This window comes from Ylistrum balloti, unplaced genomic scaffold, assembly GCF_031769215.1.
Source record: "Ylistrum balloti isolate Yb309-2 unplaced genomic scaffold, AGI_CSIRO_Ybal_v1 Utg370354, whole genome shotgun sequence".
Lineage (NCBI taxonomy): Eukaryota > Metazoa > Mollusca > Bivalvia > Pectinida > Pectinidae > Ylistrum > Ylistrum balloti.
The window spans coordinates 391,349-410,402 of NW_026782252.1; the positions used below are offsets into that span (position 1 = coordinate 391,349).

At 36.4% G+C, this 19,054-nt stretch overlaps 1 protein-coding gene across 1 annotated transcript; it reads left to right on the forward strand.

Annotated features, from left to right (window-relative positions):
- The first annotated feature begins 85 nt into the window (after positions 1-85).
- LOC132553791 (DNA topoisomerase 3-beta-1-like) lies at positions 86-15,065 on the forward strand. The gene is made up of 17 exons (XM_060218069.1): positions 86-407; positions 1,043-1,120; positions 1,310-1,423; positions 1,911-2,078; positions 2,276-2,410; positions 3,216-3,328; positions 3,864-3,955; positions 5,774-5,882; positions 6,262-6,345; positions 7,072-7,192; positions 9,354-9,533; positions 9,748-9,957; positions 10,292-10,509; positions 11,305-11,485; positions 11,824-12,023; positions 13,651-13,756; positions 14,549-15,065. Exons 1-17 carry the CDS (start codon positions 168-170, stop codon positions 14,756-14,758), a joined length of 2,559 nt encoding a protein of 852 aa, XP_060074052.1. The 5' UTR covers positions 86-167; the 3' UTR covers positions 14,759-15,065.
- Positions 15,066-19,054: the final 3,989 nt, after the last annotated feature.

Sequence of the window (19,054 nt, forward strand, 5' to 3'; positions counted from 1 at the left end):
ATATGTCGTATCTCCCGCCATGTTTGTAATCAGCTCTCGCTGAAATATGAAGCGCGAGATGACACGAGAAACAAGATGGCGATGCCCATTGATAGAAGAATGGATGATATTTGACAGATGATATTTTTATGTAAACTGTTTAATTAGTGTGCTTTTAAGCAGAAATCATGAAGACGGTATTGATGGTGGCTGAAAAGCCATCGTTGGCTCAGTCAATAGCCAAAATATTGTCCAATGGCCAAATGAACAGCCGGAAAGGGTCGAACGGAGCTTGCTCGGTACACGAGTACAGGGGTGTTTTCCCACCGACTAGAGAGAATGTATTTTACAAGATGACATCAGTCTGCGGTCATGTGTTTGGTTTGGATTTCATGGGGAAATACAACAACTGGGATCGTGTTGATCCTGTAAGACACCTATCATCCACGATATACCTTTAATGCAATTTAGAAAAACATAAACATACACAGATACCTGTTTTCACGTTAGGTTTAGGGTTAAGTTTCCCAATTAAATATACCATTTACAGCAATAGAGCAATCCTCAATTAGTTTGACAGTAACATGAGTCAGGCAATGCATGGAAAGAACGAAGTTTTGTATGCCTCATTGACGTCCTGTTGGAAGTATAAGGAAAAACAAGATATACCGAAATGTTGGTTGACTGGTTAGTTCTTCGCGTTTGATGTGCATAATGCACGTGATCGATCGTGCAATTCATGTGACATTTACGTTTTGTGTGCTTGTATATATGTTGTGACGTCATGATATTATGTAAATGTCATAAGTACTCTGTTAAATCAGAATCATAGCCATATAACAATACAAAATGTTGGACACCAGAATAGTGCAGTTCCTTCAGGAACTCTCCATTATATTACCATGTTCATCCTCAAAAAACACCTTCCCCTAGTGTTAAAAATTAGATTAGTATTTAAGTTGTAGAAGTCCTTATTTGTGAACTTCTTTTAGCTTACAATTCTTAATTTGATGTTTGTACAAAGATGGAGTTTTACAGGGGTAAAATGATTATATTGTTTCAGGTTGAACTGTTCAGTGCACCCACCACAAAGAAAGAGGCAACTGAAAAGTTAAAGATGCCAGCATTTCTGTCAAAAGAGGTACATTTTATGAATGAAGCAAAATAGCACTTAAGGCAATAGATATAAGTAATATTTGAAGACAGACAAAATTTATTGATATTTCAGTTATTAAAGATGACATATTGCAATAAGGATGATCTGCATAAAATTTCTTAGAATCCTACATGTCTTGTTTTTTTAATGTGGAATGTCTCTCCTGCCAAACAGGCACGTGGAGCAGATTATGTGGTGCTATGGTTAGATTGTGACAAGGAGGGTGAGAACATTTGCTTTGAGGTGCTGGACTGTATTGATAATTCGATGAACAGAGGAACAGGACAGGTGATATTTACTTTCCTCATTTATTGTTTTGTTTCTATTTGAACAAAATGTGTAAAATATTTTAAATGACTGATAAAGGAACACAATAATGTATATTTGTGGACATAGTTCTTGCCATTATGAGCTGTTTGAGGATACTGGATCTGAAAATGGAAAGTGACTTTATTATGAAACCACAGATTTATATATACAATAGAACTGATCAATTCAGAATCCATATGGTTCATTAGTCTAGAAAACACTTCTTTTTTGCTGCAACAGTTGGTCAAGAGAACTTATAGTTAGGAAGATGTTCAGTAAAATCTCTCTATAACAAACTCATACTATGTACATACATTGATACCCTACTGATCTTAGAGTAATCTGAGCTCTTCAAAGCCTTCTGAACAGAATTTTTTTATCTTGTTTCACTCTTGCATTGTTTTTCCAAAAAATGGCTGCATCATATTCTAGTTGTCAGATTTAATTATTTGATGTATTTTCACAGACCGTGTTCAGGTCAAAGTTCAGTGCCATCACCGACAGAGACATCAAAGAGGCCATGAACAAACTAGTGAGTCCCAATAAAAATGAGGCATTGTCAGTGGATGCTCGCCAAGAAATGGACCTCAGAATTGGTTGTGCTTTCACCAGGTTCCAAACTAAGTTTTTTCAGGTAGGATTTAAAGGATTGTATTTAATATTCTATTTGTGACCCTATTGAGATTGTGGCTCTGCCTCCTATAAATATTTCTTATTTTCTAATGCACATTTTTTCATGTAAATGTACTTAATACATAATAAATTGGAACAAAGGTGTTTAAACAAATCATCATTTATCAAGTCTACGTATTTGTGTTGATCTCATTTCAGGGAAAGTATGGTGACCTAGACAGTACCTTGATATCATATGGGCCATGTCAGACTCCCACGTTAGGCTTCTGTGTGGACAGACATGATAAGATTCAATCCTTCAAACCAGAGCCCTACTGGGTCATACATGTGCAGGTGAGGTCCGAAAATAATCACACTTTCAAACTAAGACATAATTTGCAGGTAAGGTCAAAATGCAGAAAAAATACATCTTTCAAATCAGCTCAGCTTAGTTACGTATGTGTAACTAGTGTCAAATAACTCCCACCTTCCCTAATCATTTGAGAGCTGAATGACAGTAGCTTTGCCTTTGATACAATGCTTTCCATATGGCTTAATAACATTGTTTTGGTTAAGATAAATGGTGATTTCTGTACCATTCCCATCCAACACAACTGTTTAGCTATGTTTTACATCTGTAGACTTTTTTTTTATAAATATACATATGATACCACCAGGAATGTGAGTATTTTTTATTTTTTTATTATTTTTTTTTATCATTTTTTTTTTTTTAATTTTTTTCCATAGGTTCATGCTCCTCCACTTTATTACATTGGGGCATACATTGTTACCTATGTTTGTCTCTCTCATCAGATCTGGTTACTATTTACCCCCATGTATTATAGCATCAAGCTCTAATCCTGCTCCTATTCTGGTGCATTGGACCTGGGAAATAATTGTCTTATTGACATAGTTATATAACTTTATAAAAGTGGTTTTACCAGGAATAAGAGTTTTCATTTTGTGGTTTTGAAAAGATTCTTTGGGACTATTGAAGGAAATTTTTTTCGAAATGTTCTGGATATACATGTATCTGATACATTGAATAATCAGTTGTTGCAATAGATGGATAAATTTTTGACCTTGTAACAAGGGAAATTATTTTTTAATAGACTGAAGATATTTTGTGTCATATTTCTGATATCTTTTCATGTAACAGGTGGCTCACCCTGGTGGTAGAACAATTAGCCTCGACTGGGACAGAGTTCGAATATTTGACAAGGAGGTGGCACAAATGTTTGTCAACATGATCAAAGGTGTAGACTCGGCCAGGTACTGTATATATAAGACAGAATTGTGTGTTTATTTAGTCCTCTCTCTGACCAAAAGAAATATCATGGGAGGAAATGGTCAAATTATAATTATATTGCTTTGAATGTGTTGATGTAACAATGCTTTGAGATTATTATTTTAACGTTTAGCACGTGTTAAACCTGAAGCTCACCATTATCAGATCTTACTGCTTTCAAATACCACAGGTTCTACTCTAGAATTTCTGTAGAATTTCTTAGGGGTCATCTTCTGAATTCTATAAATCCAAATTACAAGTCAAGATTTCAAATATAAGCACAGGTATCACGCAACACATACCCAAAAATAACTATTTACATTGTACAATACCGACTTTCATTCCCTAGTTTCAAATGAGGTACATTGAATTAATTTTTGTAAGTTTGGGGCCCTGGAATCAGTGTATTAAGCTATATACGTCCCTTCATAGGGGAGCTCTCTTGAAATGAGTTCTGCAATATTAGCTGTTAAATAATTTAGCTTCAGTTTCCTATATATTTTTCATTTATCTGATTAGAGTTCTGAGAGTTGTTCAAGAAGAGAAGTTTAAAAGCCGTCCAATAGCCCTGAACACAGTTGAAATGTTACGTGCTGCCAGCTCAGGATTAGGTATGTATCTATAATGATTTAGATTGATAAGTTAACTGGTGCGAGGTTAAATATAATTACAGCTTGCATACTTACCCTGCATGATATAGTAGAATCATTTATCCTTGTATATATCTGTAAAACAAAATTCACCATAAATTATCATAAAATTGGCATTCTTACGACATACTGAAATCAATCTCTTTTATAAATCCTGCTCTGTTCAACATAAAATTAACAGCTGTATGTAACATGTATTTAATCTCCACACTGCTTTCTTAGAATCAATATCCACACTATTCCCTCCTAGAATCAATATCCACACTATTCCCTCCTAGAATCAATATCCACACTATTCCCTCCTAGAATAAATATCCACACTATTCCCTTCTAGAATCAATCTCCACACTATTCCCTCCTAGAATCAATCTCCACACTATTCCCTCCTAGAATAGATATCCACACTATTCCCTCCTAGAATCAATCTCCACACTATTCCCTCCTAGAACCAATATCCACACTATTCCCTTCTAGAATCAATCTCCACACTATTCCCTCCTAGAATCAATCTCCACACTATTCCCTCCTAGAATAAATATCAACTCTATTCCCTCCTAGAATCAATATCCACACTATTTCCTCCTAGAATCAATATCCACACTATTCCCTTCTAGAATCAATCTCCACACTATTCCCTCCTAGAATCAATCTCCACACTATTCCCTCCTAGAATCGATATCCACACTATTCCCTCCTAGAATCACATTATTCCCTCCTAGAATCAATATCCACACTATTCCCTCCTAGAATCAATATCCACACTAATCCCTCCTAGAATCAATATCCACTCTATTTCCTCTTAGAGACAATATCCACACTATTCCCTCTTAGAATCAATCTCCACACTCTTCCCTCCTAGAATCAATATCCACACTATTCCCTCTTAGAGTCAATATCCACACTATTCCCTCTTAGAATCAATCTCCACACTAATCCCTCTTAGAGTCAATATCCTCACTAATCCCTCCTAGAATAAATATCCACACTATTTCCTCCTAGTATCAATATCCACACTATTCCCTCCTAGAATCGATATCCTCACTATTCCCTCCTAGAATCAATATCCTCACTATACCCTCCTAGAATAAATATCCTCACTCTTCCCTCCTAGAATAAATATCCACATTATTCCCTCCTAGAATCAATATCCACACTATTCCCTCCTAGAATCAATATCCACACTATTCCCTCCTAGAATAAATATCCTCACTATTCCCTCCTAGAATAAATATCCACATTATTCCCTCCTAGAATCAATATCCACACTAATCCCTCTTAGAGTCAATATCCACACTATTCCCTCCTAGAATCAATATCCACACTAATCCCTCTTAGAGTCAATATCCACACTATTCCCTCCTAGAATCAATATCCACACTATTCCCTCCTAGAATCAATATCCACACTTTTCCCTCCTAGAATAAATATCCACACTATTCCCTCCTAGAATCAATATCCACACTAATCCACACTAATCCCTCTTAGAGTCAATATCCACACTATTTCCTCCTAGTATCAATATCCACTCTATTCCCTCCTAGAATAAATATCCACACTTTTCCCTCCTAAAATCAATATCCACACTATTCCCTCCTAGAATCAATATGCACACTAATCCCTCTTAGAGTCAATATCCACACTATTCCCTCCTAGAATCAATATCCACACTAATCCCTCTTAGAGTCAATATCCACACTATTTCAACCTAGAATTAGTCTATACAGTTGGTCCTTCCAGAATTAACTTTATCCATATAAGTATCTGTGTTCCTGTTGGCAGGTATGGGTCCACAGCATACCATGCAGATTGCAGAGAGGTTGTACACACAGGGCTACATAAGCTATCCAAGAACCGAGACCACACAATACCCAGATAACTTTGACCTTAAGTAAGCTTGATAGTGCAATTGAACACAAAGTTATAATCTCAGCACCGTGAAATGTGAACAAAAAGTGTAAATCTCTCATTAGATAATCAGTCTCATCACACAAGAATAAGTCTCTTGATGTCTCCAATAATTTCATTGAGACATAACACTATTAATCTCCAGGCAATCTTAAATACAATAGAAAGAAGAGAATAGAAGAGACAACATCTAACTGTTAAAGAAAGATAAAATATTGGTGGGTGCCGAGATTCCTCTAAGATCTTTTGTCAATGTTATTGTTGAATTTGATGTGATGTTTACTTCCAATTCATGTGTATATCTTGATAATTCTTACTAATGACAGAATTTGAGATATTATGTTTTATTTTATCTGTTGTAGAGGAACACTGAAACAGCAACAGTCCAACTCTTTATGGGGCAGTATTGTGTCTGATCTACTCAACACCGGTATACAGAAACCAAAGTGAGTTGGTGTCACAAAATATTCCAAGGAATATTAAGTCAAACATTGTATACAGAAACCAGAGTGAGTTGGTGTCACAAAATATATCTGTTCCCAAGAATATTAAGTTAAACATTGCATACAGAAACCAAAGTGAGTTGGTGTCACAAGATAGATCTGTTACATAGAATATTAAGTTAAACATTGTATACAGAACCCAAAGTAAGAAATATAGAAAAAATATTTCAAATGTATTTATTTAAATTTTCAAATATACATAATATGTGATACAGTACCATTATTTTACTGTCTAGTCTAACAAACACTGAAACATTTCTGACAAAATGTGTATACAGATATATATCTGTGTCTTGGGGAAAAAGAAACTTTGAATTTGTTATACATGTTATTGTTAAGGCTGTTAATTTTTTGAGGCTAGTATAAAATCATGAAAAATAGATACCATGTACACTTTGAAAACAAAATAAAAAAAACCACTTCCACAAAATTGATTTAATTTGTCACAGGCCTAGAAGTTGATAGCTAATATTACATTGATGCTAATACAAACTTCTGTGTTAAAAATTCTTTGGGAAAAATGTCGTAGAATTTTACAATTATTGAATGAAATTAGTGATTTTTGGGAGTAAAATGATTCAACACTGGACCACTGAAGTAAACATATCTTCCTCTGCTTACATTTTATGAATATCTTACCCATTTAAGAGATTACACACTTTTTAACAGAAAAGGATCAGATGCTGGTGACCATCCACCCATCACACCAATGAGGCCTGCTACAGAGGCTGAGCTAGGCCATGACGCCTGGCGACTGTATGATTTCATCACCAGACACTTCATAGCCACAGTAAGTACAGGGTCACTTCAGAAACTTACAGCATTTACATTGGAATGGAAAGGCCTGTTATGAAATCAAGCATATTATAGTCATGAATTTGCTGTTTGTATGAAATCATCAATACATTTGTATTACTCAAAAGTTCAAAATAATGCCACACAAGTATCACCAACAAACTTCCTCTATGGGGTCAGTTTTTATGCTAGGATGATTAATTGTACCTATGCTGAGGTCAGTAATTGTACCTATGATGGGGTCACTAATTGTACCTATGCTGAGGTCAGTAATTGTACATATGCTGGGGTCGGTTATTGTACCTATGCTGAGGTCAGTAATTGTACCTATGATGGGGTCACTAATTGTACCTATGCTGAGGTCAGTAATTGTACCTATGATGGGGTCAGTAATTGTACCTATGATGGGGTCAGTAATTGTACCTATGATGGGGTCAGTAATTGTACCTATGATGGGGTCACTAATTGTACCTATGCTGAGGTCAGTAATTGTACCTATGATGGGGTCACTAATTGTACCTATGCTGAGGTCAGTAATTGTACCTATGATGGGGTCAGTAATTGTACCTATGATGGGGTCAGTAATTGTACCTATGATGGGGTCAGTAATTGTACCTATGATGGGGTCACTAATTGTACCTATGCTGAGGTCAGTAATTGTACCTATGATGGGGTCACTAATTGTACCTATGCTGAGGTCAGTAATTGTACCTATGATGGGGTCAGTAATTGTACCTATGATGGGGTCAGTAATTGTACCTATGATGGGGTCAGTAATTGTACCTATGATGGGGTCACTAATTGTACCTATGCTGAGGTCAGTAATTGTACCTATGATGGGGTCGGTTATTGTACCTATGCTGAGGTCAGTAATTGTACCTATGATGGGGTCGGTTATTGTACCTATGCTGAGGTCAGTAATTGTACCTATGCTGGGGTCAGTAATTGTACCTATGATGGGGTCAGTAATTGTACCTATGATGGGGTCAGTAATTGTACCTATGATGGGGTCAGTAATTGTACCTATGATGGGGTCACTAATTGTACCTATGCTGAGGTCAGTAATTGTACCTATGATGGGGTCAGTAATTGTACCTATGCTGAGGTCGGTTATTGTACCTATGATGGGGTCGGTTATTGTACCTATGATGGGGTCAGTAATTGTACCTATGATGGGGTCACTAATTGTACCTATGCTGAGGTCAGTAATTGTACCTATGCTGGGGTCAGTAATTGTACATATGCTGAGGTCAGTAATTGTACCTATGCTGGGGTCAGTAATTGTACCTATGCTGGGGTCAGTAATTGTACCTATGCTGAGGTCAGTAATTGTACCTATGCTGGGGTCAGTAATTGTACCTATGATGGGGTCACTAATTGTACCTATGCTGAGGTCAGTAATTGTACCTATGCTGGGGTCAGTAATTGTACATATGCTGAGGTCAGTAATTGTACCTATGCTGAGGTCAGTAATTGTACCTATGCTGGGGTCAGTAATTGTACCTATGCTGAGGTCAGTAATTGTACCTATGCTGGGGTCAGTAATTGTACATATGCTGAGGTCAGTAATTGTACCTATGATGGGGTCACTAATTGTACATATGCTGGTGTCGGTTATTGTACCTATGATGGGGTCAGTAATTGTACCTATGATGGGGTCAGTAATTGTACCTATGATGGGGTCAGTAATTGTACCTATGATGGGGTCACTAATTGTACCTATGCTGAGGTCAGTAATTGTACCTATGCTGGGGTCAGTAATTGTACATATGCTGAGGTCAGTAATTGTACCTATGCTGGGGTCAGTAATTGTACATATGCTGGTGTCGGTTATTGTACCTATGATGGGGTCAGTAATTGTACCTATGATGGGGTCAGTAATTGTACCTATGATGGGGTCAGTAATTGTACCTATGATGGGGTCAGTAATTGTACCTATGATGGGGTCAGTAATTGTACCTATGATGGGGTCAGTAATTGCACCTATGATGGGGTCAGTAATTGTACCTATGATGAGGTCAGTAATTGCACCTATGATGGGGTCAGTAATTGTACCTATGATGGGGTCAGTAATTGTACCTATGATGGGGTCAGTAATTGTACCTATGCTTGGATCGTTAACTGGTAATTTCAGCTATCAGTAATTGTGTTTCCAGCTTAGTCGAGACATGAAGTACCTGCAAACCACTGTGTACATAGAGATTGGAGCAGAGAAATTTACTTGTAGTGGTAAAGTGGTGCTAGATCCAGGCTTCACAAGCATTCTGACATGGAAGTCTGCTGATGAGGAATCACTGCCAGAGTTCAAAAAGGATCAGAATCTCACTGTCAATGATGTAAGTTAAACTAATCGTCTTTATTTTCAGAAGGTTATGAATAAGATAAATTCATTCTCTTCAACCGAATCTAAATCAATATTCAGCAACACATTTGTATATTCAGTTCTGAAGACTATCCATCAACAGATGTTATAAATGTGGTATAAGATATAAATTGATAGTAACACTACTTTGTTGACACAACCTGTGAAATGTATGTGTTCTTATATAGGTGAAGTTAGTGGATCGTCAGACATCTCCACCAGATTACCTGACTGAAAGTGAGCTTATAACATTGATGGAGAAGCATGGTATCGGGACAGATGCCAGCATTCCTGTGCACATCAACAACATCTGTGAAAGGAATTATGTGAGCATCATAGGTGGTCGTAAACTCAAACCCACAGCACTTGGCATTGTATTGGTGCATGGATATCAAAAGGTAAGTGTTCGTTGTTGTAAATTCAAACCCTCAACACTCCGGATTGTACTGATTCACTGATATCAAAACATAGATATATAGGATTGTAAACTCAAACCCGAATGTTACTATTTTCCCTCAATTCCATGAATAAGTATTTGATTTGAGTATACAGGACACTATGATGAATTATGTACCAAAAATGAATGATGTACAGAAAAAGACCTTCATTTAGCAGTACAAATTACATCCATAATATTTTTGCAGTCAAAATTTTTGAAATTCGCTGTACACAGTAATTGGCAGTAACTCTTCCAACAGTACTGACCCAGTATGATATACGTATCTTTGACAGATTGATGCTGAGCTGGTACTCCCATCTATGCGGTCAGCATTAGAAAAGCAGTTGAACCTGATAGCAGCTGGAAAGGCAAACTATGAAGAAGTGCTCCACCACGGAATCAGTATCTTTTGTCTCAAATTCAAGTACTTTGTGGAGAGTATTCCCGGCATGGACGAGTTATTTGAGGTGACCTTTTCACCTCTTGCTGCTAGTGGAAAACCACTGTCAAGGTACTCAAAGAACATGGTCAGGTTTACATAGGAGTGTGTGCATTCATTTATCACACCATTGAAAACAATATCTTTTGTTGGAAGTTCAGATTTTAGAATTTAAGACTTACTCCTGTCATGGAGAAAGATTGGATACTTTGTAGTATATTTATCTGGTTTGTCAGACATGAATCGAAAATATTATTTGTAATTAACTGGATAACATTCTCATACACATAGCATAAGTCCCTTGCCTGGTAACATACTAGCCCCACAGTGGTGATGTAGATATAGTTTGATTGGAGGAAATGCTATCAATTGCGGTCTAATTATAGCATTCTGATATGTTGTTCCCATGGCAGTAAATCACCACAATTTTTAAAAAAGAAATGTTTGCAAGGTTTTGTCTTTTCATAAAATGAACAGTAGGTTAGTTAAATTTTTTAAGTTGACCACTTCTATATGGAATATCATGATTCAAATTTTCAAAAGTTTGAAGCATAAAAAAGACATAAATTACTGATATCATGGAACAGACTATTCACTTTTTATACATTTCATTGCTAAGGTATTTATTTTGTCTGATTTTTTTTTACTCCTCAAAAATAGCAAAATAATGAGAATTACTTGAATCATGTGTAACAACATGTGTAGTATACAGATAAGAACACAGTAGCTCCAGTGACTTATTCAATGATACACTGGCTAAATGAGGCTCTCTAGGCTTCATGCTATGAATGATAAGGCTGATACAGCTTGTCAAGGGTACTTTGTATATGTTATTGGTGATTGAGAATATTGGCTTCACTTTAACAGATGTGGTAAATGTCGACGATTCATGAAGTTCGTGCAGGCCAAGCCTTCTCGTCTACATTGCTCAAATTGTGATGAGACATTCAGCCTCCCTCAGAATGGTAGCATAAAGCTGTACAAGGAGATAAAATGTCCATTAGATGACTTTGAATTGGTGCTGTGGACCACAGGTGTCAAAGGAAAGGTAATACAGTCATATATTTTCCTGTTTCCATCCCTTTACTTTGAAAATAGATTTTTAATGTATATGAAGAAATATTCACCTTGTGTATCTTTAGCCCTCATATGAAATTCTGCATTTTTGCCAAATATTATCTAGATAGGATGCATAAAAAACACATCTTTATTGTATTGCCATAATGAGTAATGATTTTATGATAGTGGACACCAAGATCCCTCTTGAACGTTTAATTTAATGTACCAGTTAACCATTTAATGTATATACTTCTGTCAATGTAAAATAGCAAATAAATTGATAATGCTGTAGCCAGGTTCTTTAATCAAATATGTGATATTTTTCAGAGCTTTCCACTTTGTCCCTACTGTTTCAATAACCCCCCATTTAAGGACATGAGGAAGAACTATGGATGCAATGAGTGTACCCACCCGAGCTGTCAACACAGTCTGTCTCAGAATGGTGTATCAGAGTGTGTGGAGTGTGAGAACGGTGTTCTGGTACTCGACCCCACCTCCAGCCCTAAATGGAGGATGGCCTGTAACAAGTAGGTATCAATAGAAACCCTCATATAGGAGAATGTTTCCTAGTCTTTCACAAAACAACTAAACCATTGCTTTTTCATCATTTTATCATCTTAACACTTGGTGATCAATTATTTCATAGAATGTGTTAAATTCATTACATCTACACTACAGCTCTCTCACTCTGACCTACTTTTTGACCTTTGACCTACATCAAAGAAGAGTTTGTCTGGGCTCTTCCTCCTACATTGCTTTTCACTAAAATTTCATACCATGGATATGGGTTGACTTTGGTGAGGCAGTTAACATGTATCAAAAGTTAGTCACTCTGACTTACATTCTTACCTTTGACTCTATATCAAAGAAAATGTTGTCGAGTATCTGTCTCCTACACCTATGGTCACTGAAATTTCATATTTTGTTCTTGGTTGACCTTTGTAAATCGGTATGATCAAAATCAGGTCACATTTTGATCTTTAATTTAGAACAAATAAAAAGTTTGTCCCAGCACTATTTTCTACATTCCTAGTAACTGGAGCTTCATACTTTGGGTATAGTTTCACCTTGAAGAGGCAGTGTGTTGGTTGGGGACTGTAATTCACCAGATATTTTTGTTATTTAATTATTAAATTATCATAACTTTTCATTTAGAATTATTTTGAAATTAACATAGGGACCAAAAAGATTTTTCAGATTGTTTTCGTCAGTATGAATGTGAGGGTGACAAATATACAAGATTTTTTTTTCATCAAGATCACATTTACATTGATGATAACATTATATAATGAATACAATCTCATGTTATAATTAAGATTGTTTATCTAGTATATTGATTGGCTGAAAGAGTTTACTGAAAATCATATTCATTTTAAACTATAATGAGTGTTACCAGAGGCAAAGCATTGTTGTGACACAGGTCAATATGGTGTCATTTCATTGTCTCGTGCTCTGGAATTTATATATGCTCTCATGAATTCACATTAACACTGAAAGGCCATGATACAAACTTAGAATAGGTCTTTTTAACCTGGTATATAAAACCATCTTGTTTGTGTAAAAACACTATGTCACAGTAAATATGAGGTCAAAGAATCCAGGTTTCTGCTTTTACACAGTAGGTTCACCACAGCCTTGGTTAAAATACAACCTTCACTGTTGATATTTGTACACACATTATCAATAATGTGATTAAGATGAACACAAATTATGCACGTTGGTAAAATCATATACATGTTTGCCTGGCTAAATATAGTTCAATAAATCTACTTATACCAATTTTAACATTTTAAGACATAAATTTGTTGATTAAGAGGTCCCATGGAGTCAAACATTTTTATCTCAAACACTAGATTTTAGTTTTCAACATTTGACCTTAGTGTCAGTTACAGTCTAGCCTTTGTAATGTCAAGGCTTGAAAACAATCTATGAAACTTATCTAGAATGATACTTTATTACCCATTACTTATAATTCTTTGTGCAGAATAGAAAATTCAGGTGAAAAAACGAAAAGGCCGACTTCAATTTTTTTTTAAATGAGTTAATTTTCCAAGTATAAAATGATTGTCTGTTACAAATAACAAAGTTTAATTACTGTACACAGAGGAATCATTCATAGAGCTGTCAACACATTATTTCTTGTTGTTATTGCAGATGTAATGTGGTGCTGCATTTCTTTGAGAATGCCCATCGTGTGTCCGTGTCCGAGGATACTTGTGATGACTGTGGCTCTCACATAGTCAACGTAGACTTCAGCAAGGTACCTATTATCTATCACATTAGGATTTTGTTGCTGTAAGCTATATCTTTTATGCTTTCAAATATTATTTATATATTTTTTTCAGAAATTGTCATGGTTTCTTTGTCAATTTCCCTGATGCTCACAGAAACTATTCTGTTGACACTTTAAAATCATTATACCACCTTCAAAAAGTGCTTCCAGCTTTATAGAATTTCTATTCACACTAATATAGTAAACCAGATTTTGATTTTTTTTTTTTTTTTAAATACTTTCAAGGAATTTTTGAATTTATGAACAATTTTCAACATTGGAGATGCTGATAGAGTTACCTTCTGTTTTAGAGGTTAAAATATCTAATATATCCTTTAAGCACAACAGATGTTCCCTGTAATAAGAATTATAATTCGTTTTTAGACATCCCATCCAACTTGGGATAAATATTTTACAGTTGTAAGACTACCATGATCTTTGATTTTTTTAATGATAAAATCAGAGTAGCTATAAATCAGATAATAAGACTGTGCCAAATCATAATTTCTCTATGAATAAAATAAATGTTAACATTATTTTAACAGAAGGAGGTCAGACTACAAATCAGATGCTATTTTTTTTGTTAATTTTAAAAACAATTTTTTTTTAATTCAAACTCTGTCAAAGTTTTTAAATAATGTATTTCCTGACATTTTTTTAAAAGATATAAATATATATCTATATTAATTAGTTAAGCAAGGTAGTGTGAGGATACAATATATAGACAAATGAAGGAAGGTGATAACTAAAAACGGCTTATATCAATTTGTCAAATTTCAGGGTAAAACACCGCTGGCTGATGGAAATACTGAGCATTCTGGCTGTGTGTTCTGTGACAATGTGTTCAAACCAATGGTGGAGAAACATCATGCAGTGATGAAGCGTAGAGGGGGGAGAGGAAGGGGTCGAGGGGGAAGAGGCAGAGGAAGGGGAAGGGGCAGGGGTAAACCGAAGGACAAGATGGCAGCACTTGCAGCATACTTCGTGTGAAACATAGACAGTAATACTTAGTGTTCAGAACTGAATTGAAATTGTTATTTTGTACTTTAGATTTTTTAACCAGCTGAAATATCTGCAATATTAGAAATACTCAACGTAGATCTAATTTTTTAGTGAACTGCAAGTTCTGTACCTTTTTAATGTAGAGCAGTCATTAAAAATGCACTTAAAGCTAGAAGAGCAAGAATTTGTTCCAATTTTTTACCACAATTTGTACTGCAGTAAATTTTGAAGTTTTTAAAATGCATTTGAAATATAAATATGACAGATTCTCATTAAAATGTCTTCATTTGTGGTACATGTGTGGATATCTGTGGCTTTCTCAGAAAACAGATCACAGACTATCCTGTGCTGTTATGGCTGTGTCGTTGGTCATCAGTCCAAAAAACAATATTCATACCGACTTTGATATCAACCTTTGTAAACTGGCCTAATATCTGCCAGTTGTCTCTTTTCAACAAAAGACACAACAGTTTTACTCTGCCACGAAGGGTACACCACTGTAACAATGAAATACCTCTGCCATGAAGGACTGGACACTGTACTGTACCAATGAAGTACCTCTGCCATGAAGGACTGGACACTGTACTGTACCAATGAAGTACCTCTGCCATGAAGGACTGGACACTGCACTGTGACAATGAAGTACCTCTGCCATGAAGGGTACACCACTGTAACAATGAAATACCTTTGCCATGAAGGACTAGACACTGTACTGTACCAATGAAGTACCTCTGCCATGAAGGACTGGACACTGTACTGTACCAATGAAGTACCTCTGCCATGAAGGACTGGACACTGCACTGTGACAATGAAGTACCTCTGCCATGAAGGGTACACCACTGTAACAATGAAATACCTTTGCCATGAAGGACTAGACACTGTACTGTACCAATGAAGTACCTCTGCCATGAAGGACTAGACACTGTACTGTACCAATGAAGTACCTCTGCCATGAAGGACTGGACACTACTGTACCAATGAAGTACCTCTGCCATGAAGGACTGGACACTGCACTGTACCAATGAAGTACCTCTGCCATGAAGGACTGGACACTGTACTATACCAATGAAGTACCTCTGCCATGAAGGACTGGACACTGTACTGTACCAATGAAGTACCTCTGCCATGAAGGACTGGACACTGCACTGTGACAATGAAGTACCTCTGCCATGAAGGGTACACCACTGTAACAATGAAATACCTTTGCCATGAAGGACTAAACACTGTACTGTACCAATGAAGTACCTCTGCCATGAAGGACTGGACACTACTATACCAATGAAGTACCTCTGCCATGAAGGACTGGACACTGCACTGTACCAATGAAGTACCTCTGCCATGAAGGACTGGACACTGTACTATACCAATGAAGTACCTCTGCCATGAAGGACTGGACACGGCACTGTGACAATGAAGTACCTCTGCCATGAAGGGTACACCACTGTAACAATGAAATACCTTTGCCATGAAGGACTAGACACTGTACTGTACCAATGAAGTACCTCTGCCATGAAGGACTAGACACTGTACTGTACCAATGAAGTACCTCTGCCATGAAGGACTGGACACTACTGTACCAATGAAGTACCTCTGCCATGAAGGACTGGACACTGCACTGTACCAATGAAGTACCTCTGCCATGAAGGACTGGACACTGTACTATACCAATGAAGTACCTCTGCCATGAAGGACTGGACACTGTACTGTACCAATGAAGTACCTCTGCCATAAAGGACTGGACACTGCACTGTGACAATGAAGTACCTCTGCCATGAAGGGTACACCACTGTAACAATGAAATACCTTTGCCATGAAGGACTAAACACTGTACTGTACCAATGAAGTACCTCTGCCATGAAGGACTGGACACTACTATACCAATGAAGTACCTCTGCCATGAAGGACTGGACACTGTACTGTACCAATAAAGTACCTCTGCCATGAAGGACTTGACACTCCACTGTACTAAAGAAATACTTCTGCAATGGACTGGTTGCTACACTGTACCTATGAAGTACCTTGACCATGAAGAACGTGACACTCCAATGTACTGATGAAGCACCTCTGCCATGAAGGACTGGACACTGCACTGTACCAATGAAGTACCTCTGCCATGAAGGGATGGATACTATACTGTACCAATGAAGTACCTCTGCCATGGACATTCCACTGAATGAAGTACCTCTGCCATGAAGGGCACTTCACTGTACCAAGGAATTAACTTTTCCTTGAAGGATACTATGATAACAATCTTTCTTTGTCCGAAGATGTGATGGCCATCTGTCTGCCATTGTTTTCCATATCAGTCAAAATCAACAGGACACAACTAGAGACCAACAAGACTCCTTTATATAAAAATTTGAGAAATATTCATCCAATACTTTCAAATAGTGTAAACAAACTTTCATTGTCAAATCCAAGGTTGTTTGGTGCCATTTTGCTTCCATCATGTCCCAAAATTGAAATTGGAATCTACATAACTTAAGATATCCCAATGGGATGTTGGCACCAACCATTATTTGATATTTATTTGTTCTGTAAAAGTTGGATATTTTCCCTTCTTTTCTGTCCTGTTTTTGCTTTTAATTTTACAAAATTTGACCATTCCTCTAAAGAGACAAACTTTCTTCGTCAAAATCCATGACGGCTGCATGTCGACCATATAGTTTTAATGATCAGTCCCAAAACCAAACGGGCACAAATTGGGACATAGAAATGAAATAAGAAAAAGATCCATCCAGTACTTCTCAATAAATAACGATGACAAAAAATGTTTACGAACCAAAGATGAAGGGGCTAATGGAAATTTTGACAGAAATCTGCAAAGTATTTCTCACAAAATTGTGACTATAAATTTTTGGTCAAAATTGTTTTTCTGATCAGTCTCAAAATTAAAAAGCACAAATATGGACTAAGGGGAACCTACATGTGAAATTTGAGAAAGATCTATCCAATTCTTTTGTAGTGACGAGTCATATATATTGTTATACAGTGGGACAAACTTTATCACAATTTGAATTATAGCTCTTTGCAGACTTTTTACCTTTGGATGTTGTGAACACATTTGTAATAACATTTTGATGAAAATTTGTATGTAGTCTTACATCAATAATATATTGTCAGTGTATGACAATGGGATCTTATTCGTTATTTACAGAGTGATGTCCCCTGCAGTTTCATTACCATCAACCTCATGAAAAACATTAAATAAAGACTTCCATTAAACTCTATATGCAGCCTTATATCAATTAAATCTTGGAATATATTCAACCATTAATTGATTTTAGTAAACATGAAAAGATTGTCATGAAACTTAGTATGCAGCCGTTGTATGAAGATCTTGGATAAATTCAACATTGTTATATAGCTCTTTGCAGTTATCTTCAGTCGAGATTAGTCAGGCGACCAATGAGGCCTATGGACAGGTTATTGCAATAGCCTTTGGTCTCAAGTCATGCATCCATAAACTTAACATTCCCAACTTCACAAAAAACCCTTAACCTATTTCTGAGAAATGTTACTGTATTCTTTGCTTTGCCAAAGATGAACCAATTTAGTGAATTATACAGTCCCCACCTTTTAGTCTCAAGGGTTGGAGCAAAAAACTCCATGCACATTTCAAAGATCTCAACATCCTGATATTGTGAATTTTGTGACCCCAGGGTCTCGCAGTTCACCCTTGGGAGGGGATGAAGGTTATTGGTTTTTATAAGACAACTTCATTTTTGAGCACCACATTACTCATTTTCATTGTTAAGGACCGAACAAGTTTTGATGGTATGCATATATTGACACTGACTGACCTGCATGGGCTTGTTGCAGTCTTACCGTCATCTATGTCACAATTTCTCTTTTTGCGATTCTTGAAAGCTTTATACCCCATAACCTTTATATTTAATATTACTCACATCAGATGACCATCAAGGCCACTAAGCTTCGTTTTTTCAATTCTGAAATCAAAAGGGAACAGCTACGGACTAAAGGGAGCCTACATGTAAACTATGATATGAGAAAGATCTATTAATTAATTCTCAAGTAACAATGATAATTTTTCTTAGTCAAAATCCAACATAGCCACCTGTCAGTCATTTTTTTTTCATCTAAATCGGTCCTAAAATCAAAAGGGCACAACTAGGAATCTCAGCAAACCAACTTCTCAAAGAAATAACTATGATCAGAATTGTTTACAAATAGATGACAGTAGACAGGCCACAGTCCCCGGGTGATTTAAATAGCCCACCATCTGATGACAGTATGTTTATAAAAAAAACACAAGCCTTTCAA